The 19,949-nt window shown below is 39.6% G+C and overlaps 1 protein-coding gene across 1 annotated transcript in view; it reads right to left on the reverse strand.

The window, feature by feature from the left end:
* Positions 1-808: 808 nt before the first annotated feature.
* Positions 809-19,949, reverse strand: part of LOC112058636 (macrophage mannose receptor 1-like) — a 53,433-nt gene continuing 34,292 nt past the window's right edge. Inside the window, exons 19-30 of the mRNA XM_008162794.4 lie at positions 19,300-19,400; positions 18,344-18,489; positions 18,075-18,189; positions 15,106-15,302; positions 13,274-13,376; positions 11,950-12,179; positions 10,853-11,018; positions 6,267-6,419; positions 5,214-5,330; positions 3,608-3,775; positions 2,190-2,231; positions 809-1,184 (exon numbers count right to left, since the gene is read on the reverse strand). Coding sequence (XP_008161016.2) covers positions 970-1,184; positions 2,190-2,231; positions 3,608-3,775; positions 5,214-5,330; positions 6,267-6,419; positions 10,853-11,018; positions 11,950-12,179; positions 13,274-13,376; positions 15,106-15,302; positions 18,075-18,189; positions 18,344-18,489; positions 19,300-19,400 — 1,753 coding nt within the window. The 3' untranslated portion in view covers positions 809-969. The remainder of the gene's footprint in view (positions 1,185-2,189; positions 2,232-3,607; positions 3,776-5,213; positions 5,331-6,266; positions 6,420-10,852; positions 11,019-11,949; positions 12,180-13,273; positions 13,377-15,105; positions 15,303-18,074; positions 18,190-18,343; positions 18,490-19,299; positions 19,401-19,949) is intronic.

Here is a 19,949-nt window from a genome sequence, read left to right on the forward strand (position 1 = left end):
AAGTCATGGAGGGGCCTATACTGAAATACACAAACAAGTCAACTTGAAACAAAAATGGAAACACTCTAGTTACAAATTATTTGTGAATCCTTTTTATTTCTCTAGTTTAGAAACTGGTATGCTGCACCAGGCCAAAGCCACATACAAAAACATCACTAGATCATATAAAAGTGGCATCTCAGCATCCTAAATTCCTCATTCCCAAGTATTATTGTCTAATGGACAGATCATTTTCTTAATGATTTTTATTGTTAATTTGAAGTTGATAGGAAAATGTTCATATTCACAGACTATTATGGAAATGCAAAGTTATAGAAAATTACAGTCTCATTTTAAAGAACACGAGTTGAAGGCATGAATGAAGGAACATTTACATTTGGCTTCCACCCATTTATTTATATATTGATGGGGGGAAATATTTTAATTCACATGGCTGAAGTTTGATATGATTTGATTTCTGTAAATCTTAAGTTGTAAATCAGATTTCTGAAATATTTCAGTCTTTGCACATTACAGATAATGCTGAACTAAAAGAGTGGGGGGAAATTAACGTAAAGGCAGAGCTACTGTATTCCTTCTCTCTAGAGATGTAGATATGGATATCCCAACGTTATCCTAACTGAAACAACTGCACAGGGCAAAATCCTGACCCCAATTAAATCAATGGGAGTTTTATCATTGACTTCAATGGGGTCATGATTTCATTCATTTTTATGCATTTATCCACTTGATAAATAGCTTATACTGTGTTTTATTGGACACTGAAATTTGTAGATCTAGAAAATTTACAAGACTATAAAAGGAATAATCATGTCTACCAGTATATTTTATTTATGTTATGTATACATATATGCAGAGATTGTGAAATAGACTACTATTTGGTAAGAGAAGGCAATGTTGGCCTAAGATTTCACTTATTCCAATTGCATAATTTTATTATTAGATATATTATTCAATCATTTTATCTCACTAGGCAACAGCATGCTCATCTTGCTCCTGGTTATCGACAGATTCTTTTGTATCACTCATTCGAGTTACAATAGGTAAGAAGTTGTCTTGGTTTTTTCTCTTGACATAGAAATAGGCTGCACATCCAGATCCTGATAGAATCAGAATGACCAGAATAATTACAAGCCAAGTGATGTTGGTGGGTGATCCAGAAACCTCTTCATCCTTTTTCTCTCCTGTAAATAAACACAAGGCAATTGTTAGACACCAGAATGATATGAGAGATTCCAGGAATATGGGAGTGAAAGGTGATATTGCTAATCACAATTTTAAAAAGCAAGATATGCACATATGTTCCTGGAGATATTTTGCTAACAGAAGTGAAGGAGGAAATATAATAAGTTATACAATATAATATTGTGACAGACCCAGACCAGTGGGGTACAGGAGTCTGGTAGAGGGCAAATATGCTGGTCATTGGATGAGTAGTTTTCTGTTCCCTGAGTGACCAGAGAAGGGGCTGCATTAGAGTAATCAGGAACCTGCTAGAACCAGTTAAGGTAGGCAGGATAATCAGGGCACCTGGGTTTTAAAAGGAGCTCACTTCAGTTTGTGGTGCGAGTGTGAGGAGCTGGGAGCAAGAGGCGCAAGGAGCTGAGAGGGAGAGGGAGAGGGAGAGGGTGTGCTGCTGGAGGACTGAGGAGCACAAGCGTTATCAGAGACCAGGAGGAAGGTCCTGTGGTGAGAATAAGGAAGGTGTTTGGAGGAGGCCATAGGGAAGTAGCTCAGGGAGTTGTTGCTGTCATGCAGCTGTTACAGGAGGCACTATAGACAGCTGCAGTCCACAGGGCCCTGGGTTGGAACCCAGAGTAGAGGGCGGGCCTGGGTTCCCCCCAAACCTCCCAATTGACCTGGACTGTGGGTTCTTCCAGAGAGGAAGGTCTCTGGGCTGTTCCCCAACCCACATGGTGAATCTCTGAGGCAAGAAAATCCGCCAATAAGCGCAGGACCCACCAAGATAGAGGAGGAGCTTTGTCCCAATATATATAAAGTTATATAATATAATAATTAAAAATGAAAGCCAATTTTCTGTATTTAGATACAAATAATGCACATGGTTTTATTATTTTGAAATGCTATTAGTAATAATTATATGATCCAGCAACTTACTCTAAATAATTATTATGCTTTTACTCTATTTAGGTTTCTCCTTACTTTAATTAAAAAGAAAATAATCATACCTTTCCTCTCTGGTGGCTTCTCAGTCAATCCTGTTTTAATACCTTTCAAAAAGAAATAAAGCAAAACATTTATTCCAGATGCACTCACATGGATGGTCTTGATGGTGCCATCCCATAAGCATGAAAATCTGTGGCTTCCACGTACTCTGCTTTTGGTGCTGTTGAACTCCCGTAAGAGATGGAGCTAAGAATGTGTGAAGCTCACAACGCTTGGCTGTCTAATTCTGGTAAGTATCAGACTCTCTTCAGCTGAGATATGGGCAGGAAATAGGATCTTGCATGATTTCCAATACTTCCTACATCAGACTCTAGCACAGGAAAGCACCTTAGCATGTTCTTATCTTTAAGTATCTCTCTATGGGACTTGAGCACATGCTTAAGTGCTTTCTAAAATAGGAGGTTCGCCGGAATGGATGCCTCAATTGGCTTAGAAATATCACAGGAGTATCTTTGCTCACAATACTAGGGTATTTCTGTTTCCTAACAGCACCAGGTAGTGCAAAGATGCACAGAAATATAAAAATGTGAAGTTAACCACACTTTTCTAATTTCATGTTCTGAAGGAAGGTTCTAGTTGGTCTTCTCTTATATAATTTGAACTGGTTCAATCATCCCTAGTATTTCCCCCAAAACTATTTTAATAGCAAAGAAGTGCAAATGTTTTAATAAATGTTATTTATCAATGACCTTACAGTACAGGAGTTGTGGAATGCTAAAAGATTGGCATGGGCATGAATCACAATTCTAACAGAGGGTCCTGTGGCACCTTTAAGACTAACAGAAGTATTGGGAGCATAAGCTTTCGTGGGTAAGAACCTCACTTCTTCAAGTGAGGTTCTTACCCACAAAAGCTTATGCTCCCAATACTTCTGTTAGTCTTAAAGGTGCCACAGGACCCTCTGTTGCTTTTTACAGATTCAGACTAACACGGCTACCCCTCTGATACTAATCACAGTTCTGTACTCCATCAGCATGGTAGGATGATGGTGAATAAGGGAAATCCAATTCTAGCATAAATTACAGGGATACTTTTCATTAAAGGGAGACTGTCCATCACAACAATCATTTTTATATATATTTAAGATGAGTGAAACCAAACTTGTTACTTCTAAACCCAGGTGTGTATGGTATTTTTGGTGAAATCCTGACCTCATTGAAGTCGATGGGAGTTTTGTGTTTAACATGGATAAAATTTGGCCTTTAATGAAGTATAAGTGATCTTTGACTTCACCCTCAATGTGTATGGTTTTATATATTTTTATATAAATAAATACACACACAATATCTGTAATACGTATATATCTTGACTATAGCAGAGCTTGTGCTCTGCTATAATACTATGCAGCATGCCTTTTAATGTATACACCCATTATACACATTATTAACCATAACCCCAATATATTGCAAATATCACTTACTTTCTGATTTTTTACAAATATATCCTCTTTTGTAAGAACATTGAGCATCATTCCAGTACCCAGATGATGCATACATTTCGACACACTTCTCATTACCATAACTTGAAGGCTCTTCCTCATTCCAGTTGACAAAATCCACTGCAGTGTTGTCTCTCCATAACCATTGACCTAATGTTAAAAGGAAATACATGGTCAACTGTTTAGACTGAAAGAACATGTTGAAAGGCTTAGAAGTATTTAAAATACCAGAACAGAAGTATCAACAGATCGAGCCTCAGAGTTTGAAAAAGACTCCTCCATTTGTCAGCCACCAGATGATATTTTAAGCTTTCATTTGATCACCAAGACTATCACTACTGGATCAAATGTACTAGTAAGTAGCCTTTCTCCTTCTCTGGTCTGCATCAAAATTGAGTAATTTTACTTATAGTTTTTGGTTTCAGGGAAATGTGTCTTACAGGACAGATCAGATCATAGTTGAATGTTGTACTGGATAATATCTTAACTACCGACTTATGTCTAAGAAAGCTACAGTGATTAGGAATTGCCAAACAGAGCACATAATTAACATAATTATTTTCGATTTTAAGTATGAAGAAAAACTGTGATATGCGTATACAATAATTGTTGGCAAAATTTGTCTTTGTTTCTTACATACTCAGATAGCATTTATCTTGTCTATCTCCCTTCCATATTTTCAGTGTGCTATTTATCTTTCTGACTTCACCCCCCCCAAATCTTGTTTTCCTCACAAGCAGATCTAAATTCCTATTGGTTATTACAGATTAATGAGTCATTCAAAAAATGCCCATCTTCTAAATAGGGCTGGCACTTTAATCTAGACCTGGATTGTTCCCAATAGGAAAATCTTCAAATGAGCAGAAATTTTATTTACAAAAAGCACAGTACAGGGTTAAAACTTTAATACCGAACTCAAATATAACAGGAGTACTTGTGGCATCTTATGGTCAAATAAATTTGTTAGTCTCTAAGCTTTCGTGGGCTACAGCTCACTTCATCGGATGCATAGAATGGAACATATAGTAAGGAGATATATAAACACATACAGAGAACATGAAAAGATGGGAGTTGCCCTACTAACTCTAAGAGGCTAATTAATTAAGAGTTAAAAACTTTTGTAGTGATAATCAAGATAGCCCATTACAGACAGTTTGACAAGAAGGTGTGAGGATACTTAACATGGGAAATAGATTCAATGTGTGTAATGGCTCAGCCATTCCCAGTCTCTATTTAAACCTAAATTGATGGTATCTAGCTTGCATATTAATTCAAGTTCAGCAGTTTCTCGTTGGAATCTGTTTTTGAAGCTTTTCTGTTGCAAAATTGCCACCTTTAAGTCTGTTACTGAGTGACCAGAGAGGTTGAAGTGTTCCCTACTGGTTTTTAAATGTTATGATGTCATCTAATAAACATCTAATAAACACTTTAGTTACAGTGCTGTATACACATAAATAATTAAAACACATACTACAAAATGTGTAATATTGCCTCTTAATATCTGTTTTATGTTATAACTTCCTAAGATATGAAATATGACACCATAATCGTCTATTTATATTATTGACTACTGAAAGTAAGAAATTACCATTCACATTTTTGCTCATTCCTATCCAAAAGCTGGTTGTTTTACTTTCAAGTGGCTTTATCCTATGTGACAGAAAGCTGGATTCAGCATGGTCTTCTATAGAAGCCAAAGTAGCATCTGAAAAAAAGCATTAACAAGACATAACTGAAAAAAAAAATCTGCCTTTTGGGAGAAAAGCTTATTTTCTAAGTTTTATGAACAATTGAAAGCAATTAATTCTTGAGGCTGTGTCATATCACTGATTTTTGCACAAAACATCCACTGCAGCGAATGGAAGTTCTGCATGTTGTACAATGGCACAATATAGCTCTTCTTGAATTTTGCTTTTTAGTGTAAAATTACCCTTTTCCTTGTGACAAAATCACATATTTGTGTAAATCATTCTAGTGGTTTATTTTTAACACACTTGCACAGTAAAATGCCTATGTATATTGCATTTTTTCTATTTGCTGAACACTGTTATTGCTTCCCAGCGACTATATGCAGTGCTACTGAAAATCTTTGTACCCACTCTTCAGATTAAATTGTTATTAAACATTCAGAAATATAGTGTCTGATATTTAATCTGTTATAAAATCTGGCTAGAAGTCAGAAATATATTGGAACAATTAAGGAAACATGGGTGGGCTAGGGATTACCATCTAGGCAGAGTCTCTACGAGTTATTATCCTTGAGCAGTTCTCCCAGACTTACCCATAGAGATGAGGGTTAGAGAGCTTTTCTTCCTTCCTCCCTCCCCCAGCTTCCCTTCTCTGCCACTAGCAGATGCTCACCAGCTTGGGAGGAGGTGCCCAAAACTGAGTCTTTCACCTGATCTGAGTGACTTAACAACTCTGAAATTTCTAATGTGTGAAAACTAGACAGTGAAACTAATCAATCTAGTTTTGTTGTCCAAGTTATGTGAAATCTATATAATAAATAAAAAGCATTAACACTGAAAAAGTCAATTTGTTTTTTTAATGATCTAAAGTTTGATTACTATTTTTTCAATATTATTTTACATGTGTTTTAAGTCTTCACTCTTAAACACACACACAAAAAAATGACACTCACCTAATCGAGTGCATTCTCGGGAAGCCTGGGCCCAGTTTTTTGTATACGAGGACTCGATGTAGTAGCAATGACTGCGGAAATGAACCCAAGATCTGTGTTCCTCTGATTCAGGGCATCTTCCAAAGAGTTGTGGAGAATCAGTAGGGGCCATAACTGTTAAGAATAGAAAATTTCTTACCAATTATTTCCTTTCTTCTGGCAGTATCTCCCACAATTCTGGACATCTGGGCTGCTCTCCTCTCTGCAGCTCACAGAGACAGATCAGTGTTTTGGTGCCTCTATTGTCTGACCATACCCCCTTTGTTGCTGCTTGCTGTCCAATGAGTTATTCCCGAGCTGTAAAACTTGCACAACAGCATTATTAACAAATATTCTAGAAGTAACAAAATAACTACATTAGACCAAGGAAGATGGTCTAACCACTTTATATGACCCTGACTCATGAGCTACCCAGAGTGGATAGAATCGTGGGAAACACTGCTAGCAGAAAGGAAATTATCAGTAAGCGCCATTATGCAGCCTAGTGTCTCCCACAATTCTGGATGTCTGGAAAGTAGTGAGCAGTGAAATTTTGGTAGGAAAGAAATACCCCCTTTTTGTAAGCTTGCTCAAAGTTCTGTATTACTTTAGGGCTACCACCTGCAGCACCTTCCTGACGAAGGAGGCCTTTGCAGAAGTTGGAGGGTCCACCACGCAGTACATAATAAAGGTATTCACAGTAGACCAAATGGCCGCTTTTCAAATTTCCGAAGTGGACACACTTGCTTGTTCTGTCCATGCTATGGATTTTCTGGAGTGCGGCTTGATCCCTTCTGGGACAGGGACCTCCAATGATTTGTAGGCTTCCACAATACATAGGTCAAGATACCTAATTATGGAGGACTTGGAAGCTCTGAGTCTCTGGCATATTGGGTGGAAAGACATAAATAGGGACCCAAATCTTCTCATGGATTCTGTATGCTTGAGATTTTCAACACTCTTTGGACATCTCTGGTGTGACACATTTTCCACTGGATGTTGTCTTCGGACATCTATGGTGTGACACATTTTCCTTTGGATGTTGTCATTTTGGACAGAAGAAAGGAAGCACAACCTCTTGGGAAGTATGGAAGGAGGAATTTACCTTGGGAAGAAAGGATTCTGATGTCCTGAGCATCAGCTTTTCCTTGTGGAACATGTAGTACGGCTCTGGTATAGATAAGGCTGTCAGCCCCAAACCTTGTCTGGCACATACGACAGATACTAAAAAACAAGTTTTAATGGATAAATAAAAGGCTGACATTGAAGTAAGAGGCTCAGAGAGATGGCTTGTCAGAGTCCTCAACACTAGTAGAAGGTTTCATTTTGGGAAGAGTGGATTGACTGTCAGTCTGGCTAATTAGACTGGAGGAATCCGGCTACCTCTGGATTGTCTGACAAGGAGCCAAAGAATCCTGTGAATAGCATGCTACTAAGAGCAGACAATAGTGCTGGGATGAATGTACAATGGTGCAAAGAGCTGATGTACAATGGTGCTGGGCTGAAGGTCTCTGTCTATGCGTTCTTAGAAAGTCAAGAATGGTTGGAATTCCTGGATTTCTGGGATACCTTGTGCTCTTGGAACCAATTGTTGAATCTGGCTCAGACAGAGTGTTTTTGTGTTGATACTCTCCTAGATGAAAGCAATGTCTTAAAACTGGAGGACAGAATGGGACCTTCTAGTACTTCCCTCTCAATAGCCAGGCTGTTAGCTGAAGCCGTTTCAGGTCCAGATGAAGAAGAGGACCTTGCAAGAGGATGTTTGGTCTCCATTGAAGCTGGAATGGGGGTCCAGTGTCAGCTCTATCAGGTTTGAGAACCAAGGTTTCCTTGGTCAGTGAGGAGTTATCAGTATTACCATCGCCTGTTCTCATTGTATTTTCTGGACCATGGTCCCCAATAGTGGCACGGGTGAAAATGCGCTAAGTAGGCCCTGCAGCCAACTGTGCAATAAAGTATCTGTCTCCATGGATCTGGGATCTGCCTCTCTTGTGAAGTATTTTGGCCTCTTTTTGTTAATACTATTTGAGAACAGATTGTTTGAAGGGAGGCCGAACATCTGAACAATGAGATTGAAAACCTGATTCAGGCAACACTTGGAGGTGTTGACCCTGCACCTTTTGACGTGAATCACTGAGGGAAAGGAGGAACTGTTCTGCCCACATTATTATTTCCATTGCTTTCGTTTGTAGTGCCAGACTTCCCCCTTGGTTGTTTAAATATGTGACTGTAGTCACGACATGGTTCCTCCTTAGGGTGGGCTGGAATCTTTGAAGAACTAGCTTCACCACTCTCAGCTCTAGGAGGTTCATTCTGTGAGCCTTTTCTTCCTGGTTCCATATGCCCTAGGCTGTTTGGATTTCCAAGGGAGCTTGCCAGTCCTTGAGGCTGGCATTGATTGTGAAAACTAAAAGATCTGGAAGGCAGATGGGCATGCCTTTGTGGACAATGTAATGGGCTGACCACCACTGTAAAGTGTTGAACACCTGTGCTGGAACCCGTACTTGATCTCTTGTGTTCCAGGGAGTGATCCCACACCTTTAGTATGAAGGCTTAAAGATTTATGATGTGTGATCCATGTACATGACATAGCAGTTGGAGGTATAGTGCTATAGCAGGTCTCCTGGGGCTCTGCAAGAAAATAAATTCCTGATGATGAAGCCTTGTGCCTGGAGGAAGTTCAATATCCTAGACGTGATCCTGTGTGCTGCTGATTGCAATGGAGCTCTGATCAGGATGTTGTCCAGGAAGGGGTATAGGTGAGTTCCCTATGACCTGACTCTGGTTGTTATCATCACCACCATTTTCATCCACTTCTTCAGCCTTTGGAGGTTGAGAATGGCTCTGATACCACCCACCCCCCCCCATGAGTTTCTGTATAATTAAGAAGATGATGGAGTAGAACCCAGAGAATCTTTCTTCTGAGAAAATACTTTTTATCACTCCCATATCCAGAAGATGAGATTTTTATTCTGGATCAGATTGTGTTTTAATGGATCTCTGGAGATGATGGCATGTGAGAGTATTGGCTTGTGGGAGTATCCCTGGCTCACTATTTACTTGGCTGTGGTCAATGAAAATCATTCCTCTCTGAAGTAGGAAATCCTGTCCCCTAGCTTCAGCTCTGGGTGGAGGCCTACGCAATCTGTCATTCAGTGGGATGGGGTGGGGGGGCTGAGATCCCTCTGAACTTCCCCCTCAGACCTTAATTCCAGTATTTTCTCTAGGGGAATCTTTTGTTTCCTGGTACATCTCTGAGAATGAGGAGCAAAAGGAGTGCTTCTATTTGAACTGCAGAGAGAGAAAAGCAGCCCAGACGTACAAAATTGTGGGAGATGCTGGACCACAGAAACTATATTACTTTTATGAATGGTCTGACAAGATTTTGTGAAACCACAACCAACCTGGCTTTTCCATTATATACTAATGACACAAAACTAAACCATCTATCCCAACTTCTCGAATTTTGTTAGGGAGATTGTAATTATTTTTTTAGATGAAGTTTAAAATCCTGAAATCACAATAAAACTTACTTATCTAAATGAATGGGTTTTCCAGTTGCAAGGGGTAATTAGGCCCATATTATTTATTTTATTTTTATTATTTTATTTTGCAGAGTGATTAAATGGGCCACGTAGATAGATGATAAAAATAACTAGAAAAGGTATACATTGTTTTTTTGTTCTTCAAGGGTTTTTGATTTGAGGTATTTTTATTTATTTATTTTTTGGTGGGGGGGAGAGGGTATGGTGATTTAAAAAAAAAAAAAACTACGTGGGGAAAACTCATTTTATATTTTTTTCCACTGGAAAAAAAATGATCTTCTCTCACTTAAAATGAAAATTAAAAAGTGCAAAGGAAGTGTTACTGTTAAAAATGAAAACTTTTCATAACAAGACTTTAAAGTAAAAGCGTTACTTTCTCTCTCACCTTTTTAACTTTTCCTCTGACCTATTCAGTGGGGGGAAACAGTAAAAAGCTGAGAGAAGGTGGGAATTTCCACACAATTTTACAGTGAAAACTTTCAAATATGCCAAAAAATTCCTTTCCCCCAAAAAAATTTTACTTTAATTTTTTTTTGAAAAACCAAACATTTAGTTGTGTAAAAAAAAACCCAAAACCCAAAAAACTAAACATAACTATTAATATTGTCCCTCACTGCAAAGCACTATGGTTTTATTTATGTCCAGGAACTCATACAATAAAACATTTAATCAATGAAAAAAACGTTTATTTTGAAGAAACGTTTGCGTTCGCTTGCAATTCGCAAGGTCATTCAGAGTATTCTTCTCCATCACCCTTGTCAGATGCTTAAATAGCCTATGTGTAGAGTATGATGATTGCTCAGGTCCAAAGGAACTGCAAAGTGACCTTAAGAGTAAACTTCTGGGAAGAATTTTGAGTTTTTAGAACTTGATAGCCTCTAAATCTTGTATTATGGTTTAGGATTGGGTTCTTTCAAGAAAGGAAGACAAGTATCTTTTCCGAATGCTTATAATACAACTTGTCAGTGAACTTAAATGAATTTCCAAGCTCCCCAATGTAAACTGTTAAATTTTATTGCTTACCATCAGACTGTTTACAGACAGAGAAGTATTTTTGATCACAAGATGCTGTCTTCCAGGTTCCATCAAGGTCTAGATAGATGCAAGCTACTGTCTGCTTTGGTTCCTCACTGGCCCACTTAGAATACCCCATTCTCCATTTATCGATCCATTTGTAATTGCCATTGGTCTGGAAGCAAAATCAATTCAAGGGTGGCTTTTAGCATAATTATAGCATTCCATAGTATTGAAGTAGTTTAGTATCTATATATAATTTAAAATTTGAAGTGTACTAGTGAGCACCTCTTGTCCGCAGCACAGGAATAATAAGATTAATAATGTCATATTGTAAATTTATTATTCATATAGGACCTACATGACTATGGCACTGTACGAGGGGGGAAAGTATGCTGAACAGATATGTTAGAATAATAAAGTAGGTTATAAAAGAATAAAAACGGTAGGTTTCAGCCCTTATAGCTGAAATTCTTTAGGAAGCTGATAAGTTGTAAATTGTATATTTCAGAAACAATCCAAAAGATTCTACATTGGGAATTTTTTTTAAGTAGCCATTAGGGAACCTTAGATGTGGTGTCATTGCAGAGCTACCCACTGGGATAAACAAATACACAACAGAGAAGGAAGGGTTTAAACTACTGTTTGCTAAGTTTAAGAACTGGTATAAAGAAAAAGGACCTCTTCTACCTGCTGCTGGTCTTCAGCCCCTACCTCCACTTCTGTGGGTCTTCTTTTTCCACACTCTGCTTCTTTACCTACCAAGTCTTTCAAGGGCTGCCCTCACTCACTGCTTCGCTGCTCAGCTCTCCTCTATGTTTCCCCCTTTTCCCATTACTATGGCTTTGTCTTTCCACCACACCTTGTACCCATAGCTGCCTGTTGCTTGTCTCCTCCACCTTTCCTGTAGCCTCCCTCATCTTCATGTCTTGCTGGTCTCACCCTTGCATTCTGACAGGATTTCATAGAGGTTTCAGATGCTCAGTGTGAGACCATAATGAGTGCAGCTAAAACAGTCTTGTGATAATAGATGCTCCTACCATTTAAAAAGGGAATACAAGTTCTAATATTACCTGGAGAAGCAGCAACATATTTGTTGTTCTTACCACATTGCTGTTAAGACCAATCCATACAGGCTCCCCATACTCTAACACCTGGAGCCACAGAAATGCTTGGCTATAGGGATCTAAAATACTGGCAAGTTCTGAGGATTTCTCCTGGCAGTTTTTTTGTGCCTCTTCCCACTTCATTTTGGAACGGATGACTAAATAGCTACTATCACCACAATGGGTAAAGTCAGAGGCTGGAATTGTTGGGGAATGAGACAGTTTAGGGTCTGTAGCACAAAAACAAAACAAAACATGCAAAGATAAACTTTGGGTGCATAGATTTATCTTATACCAGTGAACAACAAGCATCTGCAGTCTTCAGAACGTAAGTAGTGTAGCATTAATTATTAATGAAAAATCTTCCTCACTGAACATTCATGAGAAATTGATATTTTCCAAACAGCAGTGAACACTTCTGACTGAAAACTGCATTTTCAGGCTGGGGAGGGTGGCATGGTGAGCAAAGTGGAGTAATGCAGTAGTGGTTTACATCTACAATTTTGAATTCATACCTGGGTAGGCCAAAAGCGAGAGTGAGTTTGGTACCATTTCCCTAATCCAATACAGATCCACAACTAAATTAGATATAATTAGATGTTGCTGCTCAAGAGAAGATCAGGACTAGTAGGACTGTTATAGACCCACCATGAGGTATACTCCAGTTGCTATGGAACTTTACATAACATTGGCACAGACCATGCCTAGATCAAACAAGTGCCACTGCATTACACCCTTAGCATTAGCAATAACATCCCCACGTGGTAAAACAAAAAAAGAAAAGTAGTATTCCAATTCTTAGTTGCTTTCACTATCATTTAGATTTTTTTTTTGCAAAAACTTACGCAGATCCACTCTCTTAAGGATGCAAACACAAAACACTCTAAATGTTAAAGTCAAAAACCTTCAAAAAGCTGAGACTATTGAAGCCACATTCATGTGCCCTCATGGTTCCAAATGTTTGGAGAAAGGATGAATAATTAGGGACTGCAATACTCCTGCCCCTTGGTTCCATTCCAGTGGTACAATGTCTGCTTCAGGGACCATGCCATGTACTCATGGCTTACGCACAAAGAGACATCTGGACAGATTTTGCAAAATGTTACTCTGAATGCTCCCTTCTGTGGCACGGGAAAGAGGAGAACATGTGACCATATATGTTTATTTTTATGGAGTGCACTAGTATCATTGAGGCAGAGAAATTCATATAACTTAAGAACGGGATTGATCTACAGTGCATACGAACCACGTTTAATCCACAAACAATTGCAAAATGAGTTTTTAATGTGTTTTTAGTTTGCAAAACTAGTGAAACAGAGCTCACCACTGTCCATCTGGCATATAAATCCTCTGTCTTCAAAACACGGTTCATCCTTCCATTGTCCTATCTTATCAAAAGGACCTGTTTTCACAACAACACAATCCAGCTATGGGAAAAAAGCATATATGAATTACTAAAAAAATGTCAGCAACAACAAAGAAAGCCTTTTCCTCCTTCTGGAGCTATAGCTCTGGGCAGTTTCAGTCCCTGTATTCTTGCACATTTGAATTCTGCTGGTATTTGGTGTGTAATTTACATCCAGCAACACCTTCTCCCAGGTGGCATTCCATTACAGGTAGTTGCTATTCCTAGGGGCTGTTTCAGTGCAGCTACTTCCCCAGGTCTAGCCTCTGCCTGCTTATCAGTTTCACATTTTTTTTTATTATTCTGGAGAGATACTACTATTCTTGAGAAGAGAATTAAATACAAAAAGCAAATGTACTAAAATAGGACTATAAACATTCTGTCACGCCATCAGCTTTACTTGTTACCAATTACATTTCACAGCACAATCAGGACCATTCTATCTCCTATTTAGTTAGGTCTTTGGTTAATAATGTTCACAAAGAGGGAAGGACAAATCATATGACCAGACTGGTAAAAACTCAGATATTTTAAATAAAAACCCCACAGGTTAAAGATAGCATAATAGATAATTTACACTCAATTTCAAAAATGTGTAAAGTGTGTGTATGTGGAGAGGGGATGCGGGTGAGAGGGAGGATCAGAAGGTGAATAAATTGGTAGCAAACAAAAATAATAAGAATGACATATTCCTTCATTTTACACTCTCCTTTTATTTTTGATCATTTGTCCTGTTTTACTGAGGAAGGGAAAGATTCCATAGCAGCTAACAATCAGGGGCAGGTACCGGATGTGTGTGCATGCAAAGAATAAATGGATGGGTAAATGCAGAGGAAATTGGGAGAGGCGTGGAGTAAGTTGGGTATGGAGAATGTGTCTGTGGGTAGGCGGAAAGGCTGGGAATAGAGTGGTGTGAAAATGTAAGTTTTGAATGCAGGGAATGGATATAAGAGGGGTAAATAGGCAATATGTCAATGCAAATAATGTGTATTTGTGCAAGTGTATGCAAAATTGTGTTAATTAAAATATACTAATTTTTATTTCAAATGTTGGCAGGGATGCATGAGGATTTTCCAAGTGTTAACTCACCATTAAACAATGAGCCTGATTGCCAGTTTCTAATTTCTACCAGTGCTACTTCAGAAATGTCTATTGACACTGAAATATCTTCAAACTAACTATTCTTTAAAAAGATTGGAAGTAAACTAAAAGTCGAATACATGTGGTCTCTTCCCATCTCCATAGATACATCTTCTCTTTTTGTTACCCAGAAGCTCTTTCAAAACAGATGGTATCTCTTTTTATGTCAGTAATACATTCAAAAATGTTCTCCAAAACAAATAGCTAATAGTTTCCTCTTGTATCCTTGTGACTGAAGTCAGCCCATCTCTCCTACAACGTTTTAGAACATCCTTGCAAAATTGACTTTGTTCTTATATGAGAAATAGGGGAGTGATGAAAGCCACCATTTAAACTTTCCTATTACATCAACAGAAGACCTGACCCTTGCAGTATTGCCATTCTATTCCCAAATGCAACAGCCATGAACACTGGCAAAACAAAGACGCCTACATAAGAAGTAAATTGAGCAGGTTATTTAAAATTGGATTGCCTTCTCCAATGAGTTTATTAAAACAACGAGGTGGCACCTTAAAGACTAATAGATTTATTTGGGCATAAGCTTTCGTGGGTAAAAAACAACTTCTTCAGATGCATGGAATGTTTATTGGAAATCTCGAATTAATGTTTACCTGAAGCAGATTGTTGCCAGTCTCTGGCCGCAGAGAATCATATAGGATGATTTCTCCAACTACAGGTGAACCTGCAATCCAGTTGGTGTAGTAGACACCACTTCCATCTGCCCAAACAAAGTTGAGCTCAGAATTTATATCATTCAATCCAATCCAGGTATCAGTTTTGGCATCTTTTAAGTGGTAAGTGAGGAAAGCTGGAATAAAGCCAAATAAATGTTTATAGGAAAGGAAGATGCATGAGGAAGGAAGGGAAAGAAACCTGGCACATGCCTTCCTCTAATCAAGGAAGATGCCAGCATGTCCAGAATTAGGGCACAATTACAACAAACAAACAAAATCTGCTTAATTATTTAATTTTAAATAATCTTGTAAATGCAACATTTTACATCTTTACATTAGTATCTGGCAGAGCAGAATTGGGCCAGAACCATGGGTCCAGGCTCTTGGCTGGGAAAAGGCTCAGAGGGCAAAAGGCCTGGATCTGTGGAGAAACACGGGTAAGGGCAAAGCAGGGCACCATATCTAAGGGCACTGAAAATCTACCAAGTCCTGCCTGCTCATATTGTTGTTCACTCATGCGCTTGAATTTAACATCCATGTATCCGAATTCAGTGACTACATGGTGAGTTAGTGCACAACAAACCAGAATGTGTTTCTTCAGTGTGGCAGCTTGCTGCACATTACCTCACTCTATGTACACTGCTATGGTGCACTAAAAGTTCCCTAGCATGGCAAGGCACCCTGAGACGCCCCATAGTGGATAGCACCGTAACACACTACATTTAAGGATGAACATGAATGGCAGTAGGGGCAGGTGAATGGTGCATGAAGTTGGTCTTGTATTCAAACAGTTGCGATTAATACACCTCTACCCCGATATAACGCTGTCCTCGGGAGCCAAAAAATCTTACCGCGTTATAGGTGAAACCGCGTTATATCGAACTTGCTTTGATCCACTGGAGTGTGCAGCCCTGCTCCCCCCGGCGCACTGCTTTACCGCGTTATATCAGAATTCGTGTTACATTGGGTTGCGTTATATCGGGGTAGAGGTGTATGGTTGCCCCTTGGCCCGAGCAGTTAGCCAAAATTCAGGATTTTTTTCCATTAGGAGGAGAAATTGAGGACACAAGTCAGAGGTTTCTTTGGTGTAATCCTGTCTATTTATGAAGAAGGTACACAAAGTCCTGTTTCCCTGAGCACAGTAGAAACCAACAGCAACAGGTAGTTTCCATGCACAGTACTTCCAAGCGTATCTTGCCAGTGAGTCCCGTGTCCAAGGATCTCTGGATCTCTTCTCCTTCCTTTGGAGCCTGGGGGTGGAGCCCCCCACGTAGGAGAAAAAATTGAAAATATTCTCGGGACCCAGCTCCCTACTCCAGAAAGAGAAATGGCAGCTTATTAACCTGGGTTGGCCCCAGGGGGATCCCCCAGGCCTGGCTCCGGAATGTGACATGGCAGGTTGGTAACCTGGGTGGACCCTGGGGGAACCCTCAGACCTGGCTCCTTGCTCCAGAAGGAAAGATGGTGGCTAGGCAACCTGATTACTGAGCCATCTTCTCCCCTTCTGGAGCAGGCCCAGAAGTGGAAGATGTGAAGGAAACAGCATGAGGAGATGGCATCCTCGCCTCCTCCACCTCTTCTGCTTCTAGGCCAGCTCCAGAAGGAAAGATGGTGTTTCAGTAACCTGGGCTGTCCAGGTTATCAAGCTGCCATCTTTCTTTCTCACAGACCCATATAACCAGGTGCCCATTCACACAGCTCAGTCAATCCTCTAGCCACTGTGTTTGCAATCACTCCCAGGATTTGCCATGTTGCCTAGTGCCTTGGCCAGCAGACTCTTATTGTTTCCAGCTATCACTATATGAAGGGGGCTTATTTGTTCCTTTCATTGAGCCTGAAAGAAGGATGCTTAGCACACCCATCCACTTTAAACAGGTCTGTATTTGTCTATAGATCAGACATCCACTTGATGGCACCCATTAACACCTTCCAGAATAACGATATGTAGAGTTAATATCTTTTACTGGATCACAAGAAGAGCTCTGTGAAGCTCAAAAGCTCATCTCTTTCAGCAAGAAAAGTTGGAGGAATAAAAGATATGACCTCACCCACCTTGTCTCTCTCAGGCTATGGCTACACTAGAGGCTACACCGATGCAGCTGAGCTGCTATAAGCTCTCTGGTGTAGCTCTCCCACCAACATAGCGCTGTTCATACCGGTGCTTAGGTTGGTGGCTCGGGGAGGGTGTCTTATTCACACCTCTGAGGCTAGGTCTATACTACCCGCCTGAATCGGCGGGTAGAAATCGACCTCTCGGGGATCGATTTATCGTGTCCCGTTGGGACGCGACAATCGATCCCCGAATCGGCGCTCTTACTCCACCAGGGGAGGTGGTAGTAAGCACCGCCGACAGAAAGCCGCAGAAGTCGATTTTGCCGCCGTCCTCACAACGGGGTAAGTCGGCTGCGATACGTCGAATTCAGCTACGCTATTCACGTAGCTGAATTTGCGTATCTTAAATCGACTCCCCCCTGTAGTGTAGATGTACCCTGAGTGACATAAGATATACCAACATAAGTGGTAGTGTAGACATAGCTTAAGTTTAGTGTCAGTTAGTTTACCCGCCTTTTTTTTTTTTAACCAGTACACCACTAGACTAAACACATCCCATTTGGTGTGGCATGGGAATATGGGGTAAGCACAGGGGACCAACTTTTAGCACCACAACTACCACCACCACCCAATATACCTGGTGTTTGCCACTTCCATCTGCCTGGCTGGTATAATAAAGGATTTTATGTGTTATCAAAATATATATATTTCTTAGAAGGAAGGTTCATTAATTCTTTCACCTAAACAATAACAGGAAGAGATAGTATAATACACACTCCCCTATTTTGGCACGCTTTTCTTTGCAGGAATTGATTGTTGTCTCATCTAATCCCTAAAGGGTCTATGTACTGTACCTTGCACTTGCTCATTAGGTATGCTAGCCAGGTTTCCTCCAAACTTTTCACAAGTTCTACGTGCAGGAATCCACATAACTCTATCTTCATATCTGGAGCCAAAAATTTTGTAACACTGGGGGGAAAAAGTCAGATATTTACTTTATAAGCAAAAGAAAATAGAAGCTAATTGAGTTGTATTAACTATAATATATAGTGTTCAAATTCAGATCTGAATTTCCCTTATTCTTATGATAAATGCAATGTATTGTAGATGTTTGCTACCATACCTTATTTCTAAACAAAAGCCAACTTTCAGGACACCCTCCTGGAGGAGAAGGTGCTGTCACAGCAAATGTTGCATTTACAGTACCACTACCATGCCTTTCACAGATAAAGGCATTTGGATTACCACAGTTGATATCATTCCACAAACCTAAAAGCAATTTAAATATAGAAAATAAGCCATTGGACGAGTTTGACATTTCTGGTGAAAATCTATCACCTCCCCATGTTTTTATTCCCCCTGGGAATGCCACAGACTGTGTGTCAAGTCTACAGTCACTAGTTCCTGTACTTGGAAAGTTTATTAACTACATCCCACCTGCAATGCTTGCACAAAGGCTTTGAGCCTGCTAATCCTTGGGTGATGCACAGTTTAGGTATCTGGAATCCAGCATAAGTGGGAACAGAGACTATGTGGGGGAGATGTACAGTTAAGCAATTAATGTACTGTCAGCCTGTACTCTCAGCCAAAGTTTCAAGCTTTTGAGCACCCATTTCCTTATTCTCATGAGCTCCAACTAAAAAAAGAGACGGAAACACAAACCTCCACATGCATATTAGGCACTTAACTATGTTCCCCATTCTTTGGCCAGCCTTACTCTGGTTACCAACTGGGGGGTGAAATCCTGGCCCCAGTGAAGTCAATGGCAAAACTCCCATCAACTTCAGTGGGGCCTGGATTTTGCCCTATTTGTCTGCAGAGCTGTAAACTTTTTAAAGTGGGCTGGATTGCCCTGCATGCCTGGTTCCATTCATCACTTTTTAGCTTACACTTTTGCCCAACTCTGCATTTGCCTGGGTGGGATATAACCCCCAAGAGTGAGAATCTTTTATTATGGGTACATTGTTTTTTCCCAAGTTATCTTTTCTACATATAAAAAGAGGGGAAGCCGGTTAACAAACATATGGGGAAAATATAGCCACACAAACACGTATACAAATGTCAAAATGTGTAGCTCACCAAAGCTTTTATACATGACCACACAATTTTCTTCAGCATTTGCATAGTTTGGCTCATGCTTTGCCCAGGCTACGTAGTGCACTGGGCTTCCATCCATCCAGCTAAAAAAACAAATAGCCTAGTAATTACTGGTTAAATTATACTTTGTTTTTACAAAAGAAACGATGCAAATCAATTTGTTTTATTATAGAAATCATTTGATAGAAATATCACAAGTGTATAAGTATATTCACTACTTTGCATATGTGATGTTAGGCTCAACTTCCATTAGGATTAAAGGTAACTACATCTCTGCACATAAGGTAAAGAATACAGTATACATTTTATTTTGCATGGTGATTATCTCTGTATTCATAGCACTTACATTCCCAATAAAAAAAACCTTCATTAAGATGCAGGTAATTTAAAACATAATTAAACTCACTGAGTTTACCTTTCAACACATAACATAAGTACCTCAAACCATTTTTATAACTCCTTTTTAAGGGTCATGTGATGGGATGAAAACCCATCTTAGCTGGAAAGGCGTTAATAGCCAATTAGTTACCTCTGTTGCATCCATGCTGTAATTAATTAGTGGCGTTTCAGCCAGAGGGGCCTGACTAAGCGGTATCTGGTGATAAGTTAATGGACATGGGGGCATCATCAAA

Source organism: Chrysemys picta, chromosome 2, assembly GCF_011386835.1.
Source record: "Chrysemys picta bellii isolate R12L10 chromosome 2, ASM1138683v2, whole genome shotgun sequence".
NCBI lineage: Eukaryota > Metazoa > Chordata > Testudines > Emydidae > Chrysemys > Chrysemys picta.